At 39.3% G+C, this 20,623-nt stretch overlaps 1 protein-coding gene across 1 annotated transcript in view; it reads right to left on the bottom strand.

The window, feature by feature from the left end:
• THSD7B (thrombospondin type 1 domain containing 7B) overlaps positions 1-20,623 on the bottom strand; it is an 828,580-nt gene that overhangs the window by 274,908 nt on the left and 533,049 nt on the right. Inside the window, exon 12 of the mRNA XM_065927840.1 lies at positions 715-909. Within this exon, the coding sequence (XP_065783912.1) occupies positions 715-909 (195 nt within the window). The remainder of the gene's footprint in view (positions 1-714; positions 910-20,623) is intronic.

Below are 20,623 nucleotides of genomic sequence, written 5' to 3'. Positions count from 1 at the left end.
ACTGAAGCAACATAGCACACATGCGCAAAAGCAGAATCTATGTATATAATCCATTTTTGCCTTCCACTACTAAAGTTTTAAAATATCAAGTTATTTTTAATGGTAAAGACTCTGGGAAAGATTGAAGGCAGTGGGAGAAGCAGACAACAGAGGATGAGATGGTTGGGTGGCATCACTGACTCAGTGGACATGTGTTTGAGCAAACTCTGGGAAATAGTGAAGGACAGGGAAACCTGGCATGCTGCAGTCCACGGGATTGCAAAGAGTAGGCCACGGTTGAGCAACTGAACACAACAATAAGGTAATGGCAAAAGACAATGACATAGGTGAGGTCTGTTTTTAATGCTTTTAACAAATCAGGTATTTCTTTTAAGCTTGCTGAGATCCTGGCATGAAGAATACCAGAAACTCTGCCATTAACTATTCCAAGGAAGTTGGTTGATATACTGCCATTTATCACTACAAAAATTATAAAGTTATATAGAGAGGAACTTCATAGCTTTGGAATGGTTCATATCTTTCATTTATTTCACAAGTATTAATTGAGGACATATTGTGTGTCAATCATATGCCTAGGAGATACATAATTGCAGGGAGGGTGGGGGGAGAGGGAGAGATGATATAATTTCCCATCCTTCTGGAATGGACATTCTCCTCAACAGGTTCGGGACAGCATCACCTGCTTGAAGCTAAAGAATAAAATGCATAACCTACCTGTGAGCTGTCGCCTTCTACTTCGAGTTGTTTCACAATTCGTGGAGCAAGGTGTAAACTTGGACCAAGTGGTGAAGGTGCAGTCATCGCGACAAGGAACTGTACATTCTTGCACGAGGGGAGGCATGCCATTTATCTGCTTGAGGCATTCCGTCATTTCTGCTGACTGGTTATTATCAGAGATGCATGAGACAGCTAAAAAAAAAAAAAAAAAAAGATTCTTTCATTGCTATTTTAATTAAATCAAGCTGCTGCTGATTCTTGGACGAAGGAGCAGAATTCCCCAATGCTTGAAAAATTTTGTTATCACTGTGATTGCAAAAGGTGTTCAACATAGCTAATCTTATTTCTCTCTGGAAATTAAATGTTTATTGTTGCCAGTGGAGGTATTTGATAATTTAATTGGTTTCATTATTAATCCAAACCCTGCACTGACAGCAACCAAAATAATGTTCAGTAATTTTCTGTATGTCCTGCTTGTGAGCATTTGATCTCTAGAGATGGTATAAAACTAGAAAACAGAATCTACAGCAGAAAAATACAAAGATGAAAAAGGACCACACCATGAAAAATATCATTTGCATTTTTCATAGATTTGATTTGTGTTAACTTGTTTAAATGGCACTTATGTTTAAATGGTCCTGTTTGTCAGTCAGCATTTAAAAATAAATTTCCCTGTCTACAAGTAAACCATTTTTTTCCCATACTAACATTTCAGGATCAGATGAATTTTTTAATCATTTCTTTCAAGTACAGGTGTAATGTCTCCATATAATCTCCATTACAGATATCCTACCAACTGCAGATAACTCTTCACTGCTTCTCACATACTTTTTCAACTGGAATTGTCTGCAGTCATACCATGAACTTATTTCAAGGTAAAACATTTTTTTGAGTTTGCTTAATTTTTATAAGTCTTTGGACTAGTGCCATTTTATTCAATTATGAACAAATGATATTTTTTGCCTCTTTGATTCACCCTAATTATGGACTCAAAGGATATATCTTTACTTTCTAGACCAACATGTCTCACACTTGGCATCAGTGACATTTTAGATTAGATAATTTCATTTTATGGGCACACAAGTTTGTCTTGCACATAGTAAGATACTCAGCAGCATTCTTGGCCTAAGCCAATTAGATGCCAATAGCACATGTACCCTCCTGGTTTTGAAAACCAAATATGGCTTTACACATTGACATGTCCCCCTGGTTGACAACTACACTTCTCAACTGATTTCTAACCATGGATGTCTTTGAGAATATAGAGATTTGATGGCATAACTTCAGATCTACTCAAACAGCATCTCATTTGAAAGAAGATGAGAAAGAAGTCTGGAAATATTTTTGTCTTTAAGTGTCCCAGGTGGTTCTGATCCAGCCTGTCCAATGACCACCTGCCTTTGGCATGATGTCTTTGGAAATGGTATGTGTTAATGGATATGTGCTGAGTTTAGCATCCTAAGAACAAATTGTTTAGGATCACTTTTATTATAGCTTTTTAAAAGACCACAATTTAGAAACACTGTTAAGAACTGCTTATATAAACTTTTCTAGCTCAGGGTAAGTATAAATAAGGACCTTCAGTTGCCCATTTCTCTTATATTCTGAATCTTTATCTGGAGCACTACAAAAAAAAAAGTCAATCTGAATATCATTTATCCACTTATCCATCCATTTATTTATTTATTATTTATGAAGTAGTGAAAGCCAAACGTATCTAATGCTTTAGGACCAAGGGATTAGCTAAAACAACAATGGCTGCACACACAATATGTCCCAGTTTGTACATCTGCTCTGAAGCAGGTGGGGCTATTCATTCATTTTGAATAGTTTGTTCCTGTTTCTATCCATATCCTAGGACAAAATCCACTGCACATCAAGCCAACATCACCTGCATTTTCTTTGTTGGGAATATTATAGCCATTAATGATGAATACAGTGCAAGATCTTTTCTCAAGTAGGGTACAAGCAAATGTTTACTTGAATTTCATGCTTAGATAACTAATTTGGAGTCAATTTAGGGGATTTTTACAATGCTAATTCTTTTTCCAAGATGACAATGTAATGAATAACAAAAAGAGGAATTATAAACACTTTGAAAAAATATTGCTATTTGAAAACTAAACCTCTACAAATATACAAATTAAGAGTTTTTCCAATGAAAAAACATTTTAAAATACTTTCTATAATTTCATTTAAGTTTAAAATTTGAAAACTATACAATAAACATTCAATGATATTTTTAAGTTCTGCAAGCTGTCTAAATTAGAGTACAAATGGATTAATGATGTCTATATTCAACTATATTGGTTTCCCTGGTGGTTCAGGGGTAAATAATTTGCCTGCCAATGCAGGAGACATGGGTATGATCCCTGGGTGAGGAAGCTCCTCTGCAGAAGAAAATGGCAACCCACTTCAGTATTCTTGCCTGGAAAATGCCAAGGACAGAGGAGCCTGGCAGGCTATAGCCCATGGGATTGCAGAGTCAGACATGACTGAGCACACACACACACATATAGTTCTGTGAGCAATATTAAGTGTGTATAAACTCCTTAAGTCAGAGTTTTTTTGAGAACTAAATCAGAGGTGGTAAGTAGATACACTTATTGAATTTTGGGCCTTTATTACCTATACATTTTCCCCTAACAGAAGTTACTGAAATTGAGTCATTTATTCATCTATCCATCCACTCACCTGGTTACAAAATATAAGGAATTATGAATAATTATAAAATCATTTTTGTGTGTGCAAGGAAATATACATGTACATATAAATCGAGCTTTCAAGGACACTACTGCAGTGGCAGGCACATACACAGATAATAGCAGTACATTAATACAGTTTCCCTAATGACAATAACCAATGGGAAATCCTGGTACACAAGAGAAAAACAGGTACTTCAGTCTTGGATGGAAATGATATGTAAGGTGTAGATGGGAAAGAAATAAGCAGAGACTGGACCTGTCAGACACCTGCTATTTAGTCGAACTCTGAGTTCTGGAACTTTCAGATCATAGCACATCACTTGAAGGTCACCATCTAGAGAAATGATGTCTCTTTTGGTGTTTTTAAGTATTTAAAGCACTGTACTGTACTAGTGGGAAAGGTCTTTTCATCAGGCAAGGAAGAAGTGTTTACTATTGATCATCCCTGTCATATATTTCTATGTGAAATGAATCTTTTAAGAGGAACAGCAAATCAATGCTTAATTATATTTTATTAATTAAACTTGAAATATGGCTCTCTTTACTGGAGGAAAATTGTACCCCCAGGTAAAATTAACTCAAATAGCTTTAGAACAATCTTACTGTGTGTTGTTTGAGATTTAGCTATCTTAAGCTTTAGACAGAAAGCTTTCAGACTGGCTGCCTGGAACAGCTGGGTATTCTCATTAAAGGAATGATGGAGAAACAGGTGGGTGAGCTAAGTTACTGAGACAGAAGTTCTCAGATGAGAACAGTCACCTGCTAAGTGGGTGTGGTCAAATGACCTAGAACCCTCCAAATGTCTGTGTGATTTTCCTATTAATAGTGTCTAGCAATGAGCATAACACACAGAATTGAGTTCAGCTTTATCTTTCTCTTAATCATGATATAGCCTGAGCCTTGGGAGAAAAAAAAAATTCACCAAAGAAGGGAAAAGAGTTACTAATTGCTTTCCCATGTTACCTGATTCTTTTCAATTCTATCAGCATGAAAAGAAATGGCCTGGCAGGAAATGTAAAATTACCTGAGAATTTAGCAGAAGAAATAAAGCAAGGATCTGTATGTATTCTCAGCGTGATTCCAAGTTAATTTTTGGAGGACACTGACTGTCAATTATGATGGTTAAGCAGCCTTCTTAGGCTTTAATGATAAACTGAAATCAGCAGATTATTAACTACCACTAAATGACTAGACTTTCTGCCCCCATCACCTCTAAACTCTGATAGTGAGACATGCCATGATAAGTTTGTCTTCTATTCAATTATGATATGAAGAGGGCAGGGGTTGCTGGCTTTATGATAAGAAATGGTAATATTCTACATGGCATGACTAAATAAGTGATGGAATCCACTACTTCAGATCTACTTGTGTTCATCACCTTCACCAAGGACACATTACTTTCCCAAAGTTGTTCCTAACTAGAGTCCAACTCTATGAGTTGACAAGAAAAGGTAGGAAAAACCTGACTCAAGAGGTCATGATTTCCAGGAAATGAGGGTGACATGCTAGAAAAATAGAAGAGCTCTATTAGCTTGCTGTTTTGAAACTGTGAACCACTTGAGTTCAGGTAGAGTTCAATACACGTACACCGAAAAGGAGAGGGCAGCTACTGCTCAGCTCACAAAACATTCGAACAATGTATTTCTTACAGGGTAGACCCTGCAACAGAGGCCTGGGATACACAGGTCAAAGAAACATGGAAATAAAAGCTCATTCTACTCGGGGAATCCACTCTTGCAAGCAAGAGCAGGACTCTAGGGCCTCAGACACTGGGCGGCCAGGAGCCTTCCTGGATGGAGGGGAGGCTTGAAGAATGCCCAGAGTGAAGACATGAGTCTGACCAGGGGCCTGGCACAACTTATATCTGTGCAGAGGAGTAAGCAAATGTGCTGGCTTCCTGCCCTTGCTATACACATTCTAAGATCCTGTGCCTCTTCTTGGATAAGGCTCATAACATTTGTGACTACCTGTCCCATGTCTGTGTAACAAGAACACTAATTTAATGATGCAATGCCAGGTTGCCCCTTACACATGTGGGTACCAGCACTGGAATACAGGAGGCCACAGATCATAAGTCTAAAGAGTTAGGTGTTATCATTGAACTTTACAAGCCGGTAATAGATCAGTTTTATTCTAAATAAAATACATGTCTTCATGACTTGGAACATGAAGTTCCAATATAAATTCTGGGATGACTTGGAGTTTCAGGGCTGGAATGTGGCACCTCAGGAACTGTGGGCCCAGGCCTGAGTCTCTGACCAGTCCTCTCTCCTCACTCCCAGCTGGATTCTACCTCCAGAAGGAACATCTTACATTTGTGAGTGGGCACTACAGTCAGTACTCCAAAGCTCAATTCACAAGTCGGCCACCCTTGTACACCCATAGATTTAGGGTGTATACGGAGGCAGTACAAATGCTAATCACAGGTCAGACTCAGAGAAGAGGCTCCTGTAAGTTCTTGAAGCTGGTTCAGGCTCTTAAGGCAGGGGATTCCAAGGCTCTGACAACTAGGTAGAGTTTAAATAGGAAGTGGATGAGGAATCATGGCATCCTTGCTTCTGAGAAGGAACAGGCTGGAAGGGGGCCGGAGAAGGGTCCTCTAAGGCAGGGGTCCCCACCCTCCAGGATCTAATGCTTGATGAGGTGGAGCTGACGTGAATAATAATAGAAATAAAGTGCACAATGAATGTGACGTGCTCGAATTCTCCCTAAGCCATACTCTCTACTTTGTCCACGGAAAAAGTGTCCCTGGTGCCAGAAGGTTGGCAACCTTGCTCTAAGGCATGGAGGTCAGCTCTTACTGAGACTAAGGGCAGAACTGCACTCCACTCCAATTATTTCATCATACACTGATGCAATCTTTCTTAAGAGCACCCTTCCTTGTAGGTAATCAGGAAAGGTGCAATTGCCAATTAAAGCTATCTCAGATTTGGCCATTTTAATTAGTCTCCTTCCTATTTAAAATAATTATTTTCAGGTAAATGAGAAGTTTCTCTCCCAGTCACCTCCCCTTCACTTCTCCAGGAAGGAATCTGGGTCCCCAGTAGCTATCAGGGGTCTCAGATCTATATGAAGGTCCTTCAGAAGTGCCCTGGGTCCCTGCCTGTGTCTACAGCGAGAGTGGCCCTTGTTCACCGGGTGGCTGCTCACCCACCAGGGAAGTCTCCTTTAAGGGTGAAAATCACACGAACGCTTCCCTCTCAGCCTGATCCTCATCAGATGGCTGTTGTCCTCGAAGCTGATGAGGGCTCAGCCCACCTGGTTCCTCCTGGTGTGGAACTTCCCGCTGGGCTCCGCAATCAGTGCTCCGGGAGAGTCAGAGTATGTTCTCCTATGAAGCCGGCCTGCACCAGCAGCTACCACACCCTTCCAGGGCCTGGGGGCATTTCTGCAGGCTGTAACACAGGAAACTCGGAGCTTCTGAGGAGGCAATGAGGCCCTCCTCCTGGAGTAGCACCCCTGTAGGGCATCTCTTCCCAGAGCTCTGAACAAGACATGGAGCAGAAATCCTTCAGCTTTTTGCTGGTTCCTTAGCCAAGCTCTCCACCTCTTACATCAGTCCTGAGTCAGGGAAAACCATGACACAAGTTACTTTTGCTTGGCTCCCCCACCCCAGCTTTTTTTTCCCCCCTACTAATCACCCACCCAGGCAAAAGGAGAAGGGCTTTGCATTCTTTCTGATTGACAGACACATCCATCTCCTATCTGAGATGACATTTATCTTGTCCCTTTCCATGAAGGCACAATGACAGACAGGATGCAGAGAGAAAAATTTGATTAAGGATGCAAATTTAAAGGCATTTAAAAAAGATGAAGCCTGCCACACATGTGCTTCACCACTAGGTGCTGAGATCTGGAGAGTAGAGCCTGTGAGTGACTGGTGTATGGATGTTTATTACAAATTTGTGTGCTCCTTCCCCATAATACAGTTGAGGACTTCCCAGGTAGCACAGTGGTGAAGAACCCGCCTACCAGTGAAAGAGATACAAGAGACATGGGTTCAATCCCTGGGTCAGGAAGATCCCCTGGAGGAGGGCATGGCAACCCACTCCGGTATTCTTGCCTGGAAAATCCCAAGGACAGAGGAGCCTGGTGGGCTATAGTCTTATGTGATCCCAAGGAGTCGAACATGACTGAGTGTGTGCGTGCACACACACACACATGAAATAGAAGTGTTTTTTGAAGCCCCACCACAAGGTAGGAGGCAGGGGTCATTAGGCATGTTGCCTTGGGTGCCAGGTGCTGAAGGACTCAGATGCTCTACCCCAGCGGTCCCCAACCTTTTTGGCACCAGGACCCAGTTTCATGGAAGACAGTCTTTCCACACACTGGGGGATGAGGGGAAAGGGGTAGATGGCTTGGGGATGATTCAAGCGCATTATATTCATTGTGCACTTTATTTCTAGTCTATTTCCACCACCACTCTGACAGGAGATGCCAGTGTTTGGCTTAGAGTTTGGGGACCCCTGCTCTACTGAACAGCTCAACTATTGGTCCTTTAGTTTCAGGAAAGACCCATGAGATGCTTGTTAATGTTACTGTTTCCTGGGTATTACTGTTTTTTGTTGTCACTGTAACAAATTACCAAAAAACTTAGCAACTTGCAAGAACAGAAATATTTTCTCTTACAGTTCTAGGAGTCAGAAGTCCGAAATCAGTTTCCTTCTGAAGGTTCTATGGAGAATCAGGCACCAGGCCCTTTCCAGTTTCGGCATCCTTCACTCCTAGCCCCTTCATCAGCCTTCAAATCCAAGAGTGTGGCATGAGAATGTGAGCAGGTCACTTTGTCTCTATGTCACCACAGGGCGTCCTGCCTCCCTCTTACTTAGAAGGCCTGTTGTGATTGCATTGGATCCACCTGGGTGATCCAGCATAGTCTCCCCTCACAAGCCTTAACTTAATTAATCACATCTGCAAGGCCCTCTTTGTCATGGAAATAAGATATTCAGACATTCCTGGAATTAGAGTTTGTGCATTTTGGGGAGCTTTTAGCCAACCTACAATATAGGGCAAAGGTATTTCTTCATAGCTCATCTACTGGAACAAAAACCAAGACTACCTCATCTACTTGCAAAAATAAGAAAAACAGAGTTGACACAATCAGGCTTACCATGCCTTCCCTCGTCCTTGCTCTCACAACAGGTTGGTTTTATTTTAATTCTCTGGCTTTTCAATCACCCAGCCTGACTTCCCTCAGCCACTCAGGCACCTTCAGAATTACTCTCCCCACCCTCTGTTGGGTACCCTTAGGGAAAACAGACAGATTTATTTCTTATTCAAGACAAAGCATAAGGAAGACTGCATACACCTATATTAAACAAAAGGGCATTTCAGTGGCAAATACCAGGATTGGGGGCAGTCTGAGCCATGGGACATGCAAAGCCACTTTCCCCCCATCCAACTGTAATCCTTGGATTGTTGGCTTCATGAATGAAGGGACAGTCTCTGCAGAGAAATATTAAAATTGGAAAGGGGTGAGAACAATTAGAAGGAATAGGAAGTTCTAAGTCCCAGAAAAGTGGCTTCCCTGGTGGCTCAGTGGTAAAGAACCTGCCTGCCAACACAGGAGACACAGGAGATGTGGTTTCAGATAGCTCAGTGGTAAAGAACCCGCCTGCCAATGTAGGAGACACAGGAGATGTGGTTTCAGATCCCTGGGTCAGGATGATCCTGTGGAAATGCACCCCATTCCAATATTTTTTCCTGGAGAATCCCCATAGACAGAGGAGCCTGGTGGGCTAAAGTTCATGAGGGCTCAAAGAGTCAGACAAGACTTAGTGACTGAACATGCGAAAAGAAGGCTAAGTCTAAGCTCTCATCCACAGGAAGCATGCCTCATTGCTCCTGCTCTGAACTGTCCACCATGAGAGAGGAGAGCCTTGAGCCACTCCCACTGTCCAAGCTCGAGAGCCACAAGCTGGCCAGGGATGGGATGGGTATCAATATGGGTTCTCACATGCTGTGCAATTGTCTCCCCAGCTCGTCTGTGCCTATTTACTCTGGCCTCTGTTCTAGTCCTTCACGCAAGGGGCCAGCACTGATGTGGGTGTGGCCAGGAGCACTGGCAGCATCATTGGCAACAGGGAAGGAGGCGCCCACCATGGCATTTCCCAGGGCAGAGACTGGGGTCCCCCAGGACTGACCAAGCCAACTCCACTCAAGGACCACACCTAGGCCCTTCCCCTTCAGACATCAACCACCAAAGCTCAGACTACCAACCGTCTCACGTACTCCAATTCTCTCGGTGGATGTCCCAGCAACTGCATTTCTGTGACAACTATAGGTAGGAGAGAAGACACTTTCACTTGCTTTTATCCAAATGAGTCAATTTGGAATGAAAAGCCAGTTCTTGCCATATTCCAAGTGTTTTCATTTTCTCCTAGTATTTTTTCTCTTCCTGTGCAGAGCACAGTGGGTGAAAGCATGGTATTTGGAGATCCCATTCTTCAAAAACTATATTTGAATAAAATCTGTGCTTATTATTACATGCTGAATGACATATATGCAACTTTTGAGTGGAACAGCGTGAGTTGTGGAAATTGAATTAAACAATAAACCCATAATTGCTTGTTAGGGTGCTTTAATTGACTCATAAGTACCATATGAGAAGCTGTGTGGCTGCAGGAGCCCAATTATAGGCTTGCTTATGGAAAGATACAACTCATTTTGCATGTTGGAAACATATTCCCCAATTATTGGTGCCCTCTCAGAAAAAAAGAAAAAAGAATTTTCAAATAAATAAGAAATGCTTAGTAAGCTAATAATGTAGACTTAGTCCCTTAATCCCTTGAAGCACTATTATTTAGATTCTAATGCAAGATCAGGAAATGAATAGTTAAAAATGCCCATTGATTTTATTCCAGGGGATTTTTAAGCCCCAAAGCTCTCTCTATCCACAGCTAACCAAGGAAGCATATACAGGCAGGGCTCTTAACTTCAAAGGATTTGTCCCCTAACTGAAAAATATTTTGATATAATTTTGATACAAAAATTATATCAAAAAGAAAAACAAACGAAAAGGACACCAAAAACAGGTAAGTCACAAGGAGGGCGGGGGATCATAAGCTCTGACTGCAGGTCTGGTGTGGCGGATTCTAGAAGGGAACGCTAGGACTGTGGTCAAGATACCCAGCTATTGTTGGAAGCAAACAGAGCCAGATGAGCTGTGGGCCTTGGGGAGTGAGAAACACAGGAGGACCAAGTTGACTAACAAATCAAGTCAGGAAACCAGAGGTTCCAGAAAAGTATGGTTAGTTAGTTAGTTAATTCAGTCACTCAGTCATGTCCGACTCTTTGCGACCCCCTGAATCGCAGCACTCCAGGCCTCCCTGTCTATCACAAACTCCCGGAGTTCACTCAAACTCATGCCCATCGAGTCGGTGATGACATCCAGCCATCTCATCCTCTGTCATCCCCTTCTCCTCCTGCCCCCAATCCCTCCCAGCATCATGGTCTTTTCCAATGAGTCAACTCTTCGCATGAGGTGGCCAAAGTATTGGAGTTTCAGCTTTAGCATCAGTCCTTCCAATGAACACCCAGGACCTATCTCCTTCAGGATGGACTGGTTGGATCTCCCTGCAGTCCAGAGTGGGCACCTTCAAAAACTCAAGGAGAGGCGAGGATGTGATGTTCCGGGAGAATAGCATTGAAACAAGCATCCTATCAAGGGTGAAACAGATCACCAGCCCAGGTGGGATGCATGAGACAAGTGCTCAGGGCTGGTGCACTGGGAAGACCCAGAGGGATGGGATGGGGAGGAAGGCGGGAGGGGGGATTGGGATGGGGAACACACGTAAATCCATGGCTGATTCATGTCAATATATGGCAAAACCCACTACAATATTGTAAATTAATTAGCCTCCAACTAATAAAAATAAAATAAAATAAAAAAACTCAAGGAGAGAAGGAGTAATCATTAAGAATCTTAATCTAAGGGAAAAAAGCATTATATTGCCCTTTGCTAGGATACAATGTCGCCTGACAATGATGTCTGCACAAGCTTTAGACCCCCAATGATTTCCATTAACCGCAGTGAAACCACTCAAAATAAAATATATAAGTACAGAGGGTAGCTCGCTTGTTGAAGACAGTACAAGACAAGCCTCTTAATCTCCAACCACCTCTCCCCTAAACGAGACCCCAGAAATATATACTCAGAGTAGACCAGACCAGGCTATGAAAAGTCAGCTATAAAATTCTTAGCCTTTCCTTCAATTTAAACTGCCTCTCTGAGTCCTTCCTCCTACAGAGAAACATTAAAACCTGTACTGAAGACCACCATTTAAAAATGCATCAATTCATCACATTTGGAGCCATAACTGTAAAGTAAATCATGACAGTGAATATGAAGGAGTCATCAGTGCAACCAAGCTTTCTGTACACCAGCGACTCCCTCACTGCTTTTACAATACCTTAGAGTAGCTTCATGCATCTCAGTTGACTTTCTTCCATTCAGTGGAGAATGACTGCTTATGGTAGAGTGTTTTTTTGCGGGGAGGACAGGGGGTGATGAAAATGTCCTGGAATTTGAGTGTGGCAATGGTTGCATAACTATAAACCTATTTTTTTTTTAAACTGCTAAACTATACACTTTAAAGAGTGAATTTTCTCTCAATGTAGCTACTAGGAAAACTTCATTATGTAAGTATTCTGAATTACTTTCTGAATCAAATAAAATTTTAGAAGAAAGAGCTCAGAAATCATGGCACAATATTTTCAATTAGATGCTGCATGTCCAGAAATCCTGGGAATTAACTATTTACCAGTAAGCAAATAAATTTTTCTCCCTAAAGTTATGCCCCAAACCACTTATATTAGCTTTCATAGACAATTAGTAAGAACATTATGATTTTTTAAATTATTTTTTAAAATGTTTTCCTCCATTAAGGAAAAAATACATTTGCCTAGACTTTCTGTGGTGCTATATTTATTAAGTTAGAATTCTGCAGAACTCTATTTTGGGGACATAACATAATAGTCTAGTAGAAGATAGAATCTCTGCCCTACGAGAGATAATAATCTATACAGAATAATAATAATCTACATAGAATACTCAAATTCCAGCAAGTGGGGTGAAAAAAACTCACTAAATATACAAATATCTATGAACCACCTGCATTTAAATATATTCAGTATGTACAATCATTGCATGGTAGTTAAGAGTTAATTTCTTACCATGTTATAAAAATCTTTCAGGTAAGAAATCACCTAGCCCCCCTTAAAAATGTGTTTTTTCTTTCCTTCTTTCTATATCGTAGGCTCATTAGAGATGTAAACTAATGATGAGATTCTTTCTAGTATTTCCAAGTCATTTTTCTCACAGCCACTAAAAACACATCAGATCAGATTTCTTCAGAAATAATCTCCCACATCTAAATTCTTGTCTTGTGTCAAATGAAATCCTCAAGTCAAGTATGGAAGTTTTTGACATTTCTTTCATATATGTCAGGGAAAATTCATACACACTTCATTCTACAGAATATTGTTTATAAGTATGCAATATGCTAGAAGCTTTATGCTTCTCCAGTCCCTATTTTATGTACATGAACAAGAAAAATGTATATTTGGCAGGTGTGAAAGAATAAATATGCTAATTCACACACTGCATGTAGACAGTGATTTATTCCAGTTTTAAAGGAATATGGCAGTATTTACATAAGATTCACCTGTATCTCTGCTAACAGCTGTTGTGTAACCAACTTCCAAATCAGGAGAAAAAAATGGGCTGGGTAATTTTTTAACAGTTGCTCTGAGTTTGACAGATGGATGGTACTTTAGTTACCTACTGCACTTCACAGAAAGCCACAGGGAAGACTTGGGCCAAATTGCTGCAGCAGGTAATTATAGATTTTTTTTTTTTTAAGTATTTACTTTAGGAGCTTAAGAGGTAAGATTCTTCAAAGCCTTTGTGAAACAAAAATTGTAACTATATCTGCCATGAAATAAGCTATCTTGATAATGAGTGCTGTATCATTCATCAGAAAGCTAAACATCATGTCATATAATCATCCCAAGTAACAGTAACTAAGTAACCAATGAGATGTGAAATGCAAATTTTGAAATAATTTGGTGTTCTCTATTGAAAAACAACTTCAAAGACCTAGGATATTAATTATTGCATTGCTATAGAGAAATAATAAATCAGCCCCATATCCATATTTATCTTCCTCCCTTATTAAAGCATACTACATTTTCTCATGGTTCTGTCTACTAAAACATCTCCAAGGAACTCTCCTTTTTCTACAAATGATTTCCTCTTTGTAGATCACTATGGTACTCATGCTTTACACAGAACCATAATCACCAGCATTATAATAAATTGTCGGTTATGTACAAAGCTGATGTCATGTCAAGAAGACATTTGTTTTCATTTTCTTTTCCCTCCACACACTGCCAAAATGCTGCTGCAATTATGTTTATTTCCATTTCCTCTTTGGGCCTCTGGAGACCACGCATTTGTGACATTCTTTATGATAAATACAACTGTTACACTTTAATTCAGTTCGAGAATCTCAAACTTAATAAAACACCATTATAAAAGTATGAATAATAGTGACTTCAGAAGTCATATGCACTGTATATATTCATTGGTCATGCAATTTCTTTTCTCTCACAAGACTTTTTAATGAAGAACAATTCACTTCATGTAACATGTGGATGGAATCCTGAAAATTGTATGCAAGAAATGTGAAGGATATGAATCTATTTTAATGCAATAGTGAAGCCTGCTATGGGAAGACTTTCTATCCAGAATAAAGACCTCTAACCTCAAAGGTGCATTTTTCAACGTAAACAGTCAATGTTGTGCTTATGTGAAACTGAGTTTGTTTAAAATGATGTATACCTCAAAATCAAATGCCTCCAATATCTTACGTATAAGTTTTTAACAGCTAAAATTAGCTGAATTAAGATTAAAACTGTCTTCCAGCATCTTACCAGTTATGAGTAAAGTCAGGAAATTGATCTATTTTTACCTTTAAGTACTGAGAAATAATGAATCTTAATGCGACTAACTATTCAATTCACATACTACTTGAGGAAGTACTGACATCTTGTATGCTTCAGACCCAAAGCTAACTGGACCCTGTAACCAGATCTTCTCCTAAAAATTACATTATTTTACATATTTGCTTCAGGTCCTCACAGCATCCAAGTGAAACTTGCTTTTCCACCAGAGGTTATGCCAGTGACCAGCACAATCTGAGGAGGCAGCATGGCCAGCCAAGAAGATGAGCCTGGCTCTGGCTTTTCCTATAATAGCTGCAGGACCCACTGGGCTAGGCTCCTTGAAACTCCAGTGTATTTATATGCAAAATGAAGGAGATGGACCAGTATGTGCTGGGTCTCTTTGAGCTTGAATAGTCTTTGATTATGAGTATGTGCATGTACAACGTACTCTGGTGGGTACATTACAGTTCATGGTTCTATTGAAAACTCATAAGATTAGAACAGACACTTGGTAACAAAACAAACATTCATGCATAATTGTTTCTCTTTCACTTAGTGACATGCTAAGTACACATAGCATGCTAACATCCAATGGAAAATATACTAATATTAGAAAAAAAAATCCATACTTATCATTGGGAATCGTTTTAGATAACATAAAAATTAGACTTCCAGGTAAAAACGGCAGAGAAGAAACTTACATGCACGTGTGCTTTTTGCTTATGTGAGTGCTCAGTCGCTTCAGTTGTATCTGATTCTTTGTGACTCCATGGACTGTAACTCACCAAGCTCCTCTGTCCATAGTGATTTTCCAGGCAACAATACTGAAGTGGGCTACCATGCCCTTCTCCAGGGGATCTTCCCAACCAGAGGATTGAACCCACATCTCTTATGTCTCCTGCACTGGCAGGTGGGTTCTTTACAAGTAGCACTATCTTAAATATCATTAAAACTTAACACACTGAGAAAATGAGAAAGAACAGAATGGTGTCATGATTCCAGAAGTTGTGTATCAGGGGAGCAGAGTTAAAGGATTAAACAGAATGAACAAAATATTACATTTTAAAGTAGAAACAGCAAAAGCCAAATCAGACATATCACAGAGTATCTAGAAGTATGGCTGAATGAGGGAGAAGTAGGTGTTTTTTAAAAAATAAGAAATCACCTTGAGTGTTTACAAAGCAGTCATCTCCCCAACTCACTGTCAGGCCACATAGCAAGGATATGACTCCCTTCTACCTACCGTTTTTGCAAAACACTGGATTTGGGTTTTTTTCATTTATTTTTATTAGTTGGAGGCTAATTACTTCACAACATTACAGTGGGTTTTGTCATACATTGACATGAATCAGCCATGGAGTTACACGTATTCCCCATCCCGATCCCCCCTCCCACCTCCCTCTCCACCCGATTCCTCTGGGTCTTCCCAGTGCACCAGGCCCGAGCACTTGTCTCATGCATCCAGCCTGGGCTGGTGATCTGTTTCACTAAAATGAGTATGTTATAGGCTCACTGAACCAGAGGCCAAACAACTAGTTGAGAAGTTTACTCCATCACGGTCATACTGAAATCTCTCACCAGCTTCCCTAACTCAATCCAGAGATGGAAAACTCAGTCTTCCTCCTCCAGGCAGCCAATTCAGAAGTCTGTTCTGGGAAATACAAAGTTCAAGAGGAAAGACCTAACTCTGTTGACATGAGAAGTTTCCCAACTGAACAGCCCAGGTAGATATTCTACTCTTAAGCTAGCTTGGGCAGCCAACTTCATATAACTCAATCTTGTTAATTCTAAAGAGAAGCAGAAAAACAAGAATGATCAGGTATCTGAAGAAAATGTCTGACATAAAAAGAGTAACCAATTCAAACGATAGAATAAAAATAAGTTGGGACATGTTGAAATCTTATAAGGGGAATTAAAAAAGAAACATGTACCTCAATATTCATTGCAACACTATTTACAATAGCCAGGACATGGAACAACCTTGATGTCCAATGACAGAGGAATTGATAAAGATGTGGTACATATATACAATAGAATATTCAGTTCAGTTTAGTTCAGTTGCTCACTCATGTCCACCTCTTTGTGACCCCATGAATATTACTCAGCCATAAAAAGGAATGAAACTGGGTCATTTGTGGTGATGTGGATGAGCCAGGAGTCTGTCATACAGAGTGAAATAAGTCAGAAAGAGAAAAACAAATATATGTTATCGCATGTATATGGAATCTGGAAAAATGGTACTCATGAACCTATTGGCAGGGCAGTAATAGAGATGCAGACTTAAAGAATGGACTTGTGGACACAGTGGGGAAGGAGGGCTTGGGCGACTTGAAAGAGTAGCACTGACATATATACACCACCATGTGTAAGACAAATAGCTAGTAGGAAGCTGCTACGTAGCAGAGGGAGTCAGCTCGGTGCCCTTGATGACCTAAGGGGTGGGATGAGGGCGGTGGGAGGGAGGTCCAGGAGGGAGGGAGCATGTGCATACACATTGCTGATTCACATAGCTGGACAGCAGAAACGAATACAACATTGCAAAGCAATTCTATTCCAATTAAAAAATAAATTTGAAAAGAAAACCTTGATGGGGAGAAAACAAAATAAAAGGCTATCACTAAAACCATTTTTTCATATATATATTTCAACCATGTCACTGGACGTGGACACTCTGAAAACAGAATATTGAGCAGATAAAGACCTTTCAGAAGTTTAAACAAAGAGAAAGGTGAAAGTGAAAGTCTCTCAGTCATGTCCAACTCTTTGTGATCCCAAGGACTATATTCCCCCATGGACTATATATAGTCCATGGACTGCATAGTCCATGGAATTCTCCAGGCCAGAATACTAGAGAGGGTAGCCATTCCCTTCTCCAGGGGATCTTCCCAACCCAGGGATTGAACCCAGGTCTCCCACATTGCAGGCAGATTCTTTACTGGCTGAGTCACTAGGGAAGCCCAAGAATACTGGAGTGGGTAGCCTAGCCCATCTCCAGTGGATCATCCCAACCCAGGAATCAAACTGGGGTCTCCTGCATTGCAGGTGAATTCTTTACCAATTGAACAATCAGGGAAGCTTTTAAACAAAGTAGCAGAAACTAAAAGAAAAACCCACTAGAGGATAAGATTAAGTTGAGGAAGTCTTTCAAAGTAGAATAAGAAGACAGATAGAAATTAGGAGAGAAAAAAATTTAGAAAACATATCCAGAGGGTCTAACATTTGGCTTTTAGGAGTTCCAGAGCTAGAGAATAAAAGAAATTAGGCAAGCAAATCATTAAAACAAAAATAGTTCATGAAAATGTCAAGAATATATATTTCTAAATTAAAAGAAACTCTGAATGCTTAGTAAACTCAATTAATATAGATCCCTATGAAGGTAAATCTTAGTGAATTTTTAGAACAATGTAGACAAAGATCTCAAAAGCTTCTAATGTCTTGCCCCTAATGAAATCCAGAAGGAAAACATACACAAAATTCTGAAGGAAAAGTTTTTCCAGCTTAAACTTCTATACCTCATTTAATTATCATTCAAGTGTGAGAACAGAATGAAGGTATTTTCAGACATTCCTGATAATGAAAACTTTAACTCCAAATCCTTTCTCAGGAAACTACAGAAGAGTGAATTTCACTAAAAGAACAGAGTAAATCAAACAAGTGCAGAGGAGAGAATGAGAAGAAAAGTGTATGAGGAGAGAGGTCCCAGGATGACAGATATAAATATAATAACTGAGCTGAGGTTGAATAGGTCAGAAATGCCATGAGACCTTTTTCTGAAATATGAAACTGATGGACCTGATCATCTTGAGGAAACATTTACTGAATCAGCAGAGTTTGGGGTTTTTTTCAGTCAAGAGAAGAAAAATAGCAAATTAAAGAAAAAAAATCTAGGAAATGAATAACTCCAGGGATAATAAAATGTTACATGAAAAGAATGATTATCATAGTTTACTTATACAAGTCAAGGCTTTCAAAAACACTGATAAACTCAAACTAATATAAACACTGAATATATTGATCTAATAAAATTACATAATTACTAGATGGGGTAGTAGGAAGGGTGCCTATCTAATTAGGATAGGGTGAAACAAAAGAAAGACACCCTTATAATTTATAGTGAGAAGGCAGTAGTTAATGCTTAAATCTGAGAAAGGAAAAATCCATAAGCCAAACACAGTTTTCAGATATATGTTTCAAAAAACCAACATAATTAGCTAAAATAAATGAAAGTAGTTGACCTTGGGGTGAGGCAGATGAAGGCAAATGTCACAGAATATTTTTTTTAATTGTATTGTAGAACTATTTGACCCTTCAAATTGTGCACATATATACATTTGCTAAAGCTAAAAATGAATAAGGGAATGATTAAAATAGATTAAGTCTAATATCTTCAAAATACTCTCACAATATATATATAATAGTATATTAAATCAAATACATAATATACTGGATTATGTATCATAAATACATACAAAGTCTTTCCAATTTGCCTCCTTTTGCCAATAAAATACAATGGAGCATAATTCTATATTTTGATACTCTAATATTCTACCTATTTATTTCTTATCTTTCTCAACAAAGAAACAACAGTATAAAAAAGTGGCAGTTTTCTTCCAACTTTGTGAAAAAAGCAGAAACAGCTAGCCGTGCATTTCCTTTATTAATGGCATAGTATGTGCCAGGTATTCTATTAAGCATTATAAAGTAAAAACATGAAAAAGAATTCCAGTCCTTGGCTTTTGACAACTTAAGTGGTTGGTTGGGAAGGAGGTTGGTTAGATGGGTGATGTAATTGACTTTCAACCTCCAAATGAGAAACTAGAACAGGATGTAGAGAAAACTGTTGATGACAGAGATCAAAAAAATGAATATAAAATGCAACGGTCATTGGCTCATAATGAGACAGGAACTAGCAGGAACACCTGGGCTTACATGAGAGAATAATTATTACTGATCTGTGTGGAAAGGCAAAGATAGTTGGTTACTTACAAGTTCTTTCCTTAGTGAGTTCACTAAGTTCATTTCCTTATTTAGTACTATTGTGCCTTTTTCAGGAATTTTAGCCCCTGACAATTACTAACTTAAAAGTCACATAATCTCAGATTTTATTTCCATGTTGCTTTTTCTCCATTTCTAAGAAAGTAGCTTTAATTTCTGTATCCCTTTGATTTCACAAGTCACAGAGAAATAGTCCAGTGCAAATCCCAGACACTGGATATGAATTTTGTTTTTGAGGGCATTCTACTCCTCCGAGCTGCTGCCTGCTAAAGCAAATAACACCAGACATCAATTTAAGAGACTGCTGACCACAATTAACAAAGCCAAGCCAAAATAATCTCATTTTATCCTCAGCCAAAACAAACTCATTAGTGACTGTGAGGGATCTGCTTCTGTTCAAACCATGCAACATTTTGGGGAAAAGGGACGCAAATGTGCGATGCTATCTGAAGTTGTTTCAAAACAAAAGAAAACAAAAACAAGGAAGGATAGTGGACGAGTGCAAACCTAAACATTCAAGAAAGCATTTGGTGTCCTGGGTGTGAAAATGATGAAAACATTCTTAAAACATTTGGCTTTAACACATTTAGGGAGCACTAACATTCAAGTTTCCCAATAGCCTATTTTCTTGGAAAATGTGAACCACCTTAAAGGAGACCAAGAAGACTCAAGTAATCTACATCAAAATGAGAGTGAGTTTGAAAAATTCTATGCAGACTGTTATTTAATATGATTAAGGATTCCAAATCTCATATGATATCTGTCTTTATCTGAGTTACTTCACTTACGATAATCTCTAGGTCTATCCATGTTGCTACAACTGGCATTATTTCATTCATTTGGGATAAGTATATACTCAGGACAGTACATAAAATAGATAACCAGCAAGTATCTACTGTATAGCACAGAGAACTATACTCAATATTTTGTAATAATCTAAAAGGGGAAAAAATCTGAAAAAAATATATACATGTATATATAACTGATTCACTGTGCTGGACACCGGAAACCACTGCAACACTGTAAATGAACTATACTTTTATACATGTGTGTGTGTGTGTGTTTATATACAGACATATATAAAGTGAATATGGGAGATTCTGAAAATTGCATGATGGCAGCATTTTTGTGGTCATAATGGACCCATTTTCTGGAGAGGCAATAATTAGAAATTAATTAACTTATATGCAGAGTACATCATGAGAAATGCTGAGCTGGAGGAAGCACATGCTGAAATCAAGATTGCCGGGAGAAAGATC

This window comes from Muntiacus reevesi, chromosome 3 (genome assembly GCF_963930625.1).
Source record: "Muntiacus reevesi chromosome 3, mMunRee1.1, whole genome shotgun sequence".
Lineage (NCBI taxonomy): Eukaryota > Metazoa > Chordata > Mammalia > Artiodactyla > Cervidae > Muntiacus > Muntiacus reevesi.
This window is presented reverse-complemented; position numbering and strand designations above follow the sequence as displayed.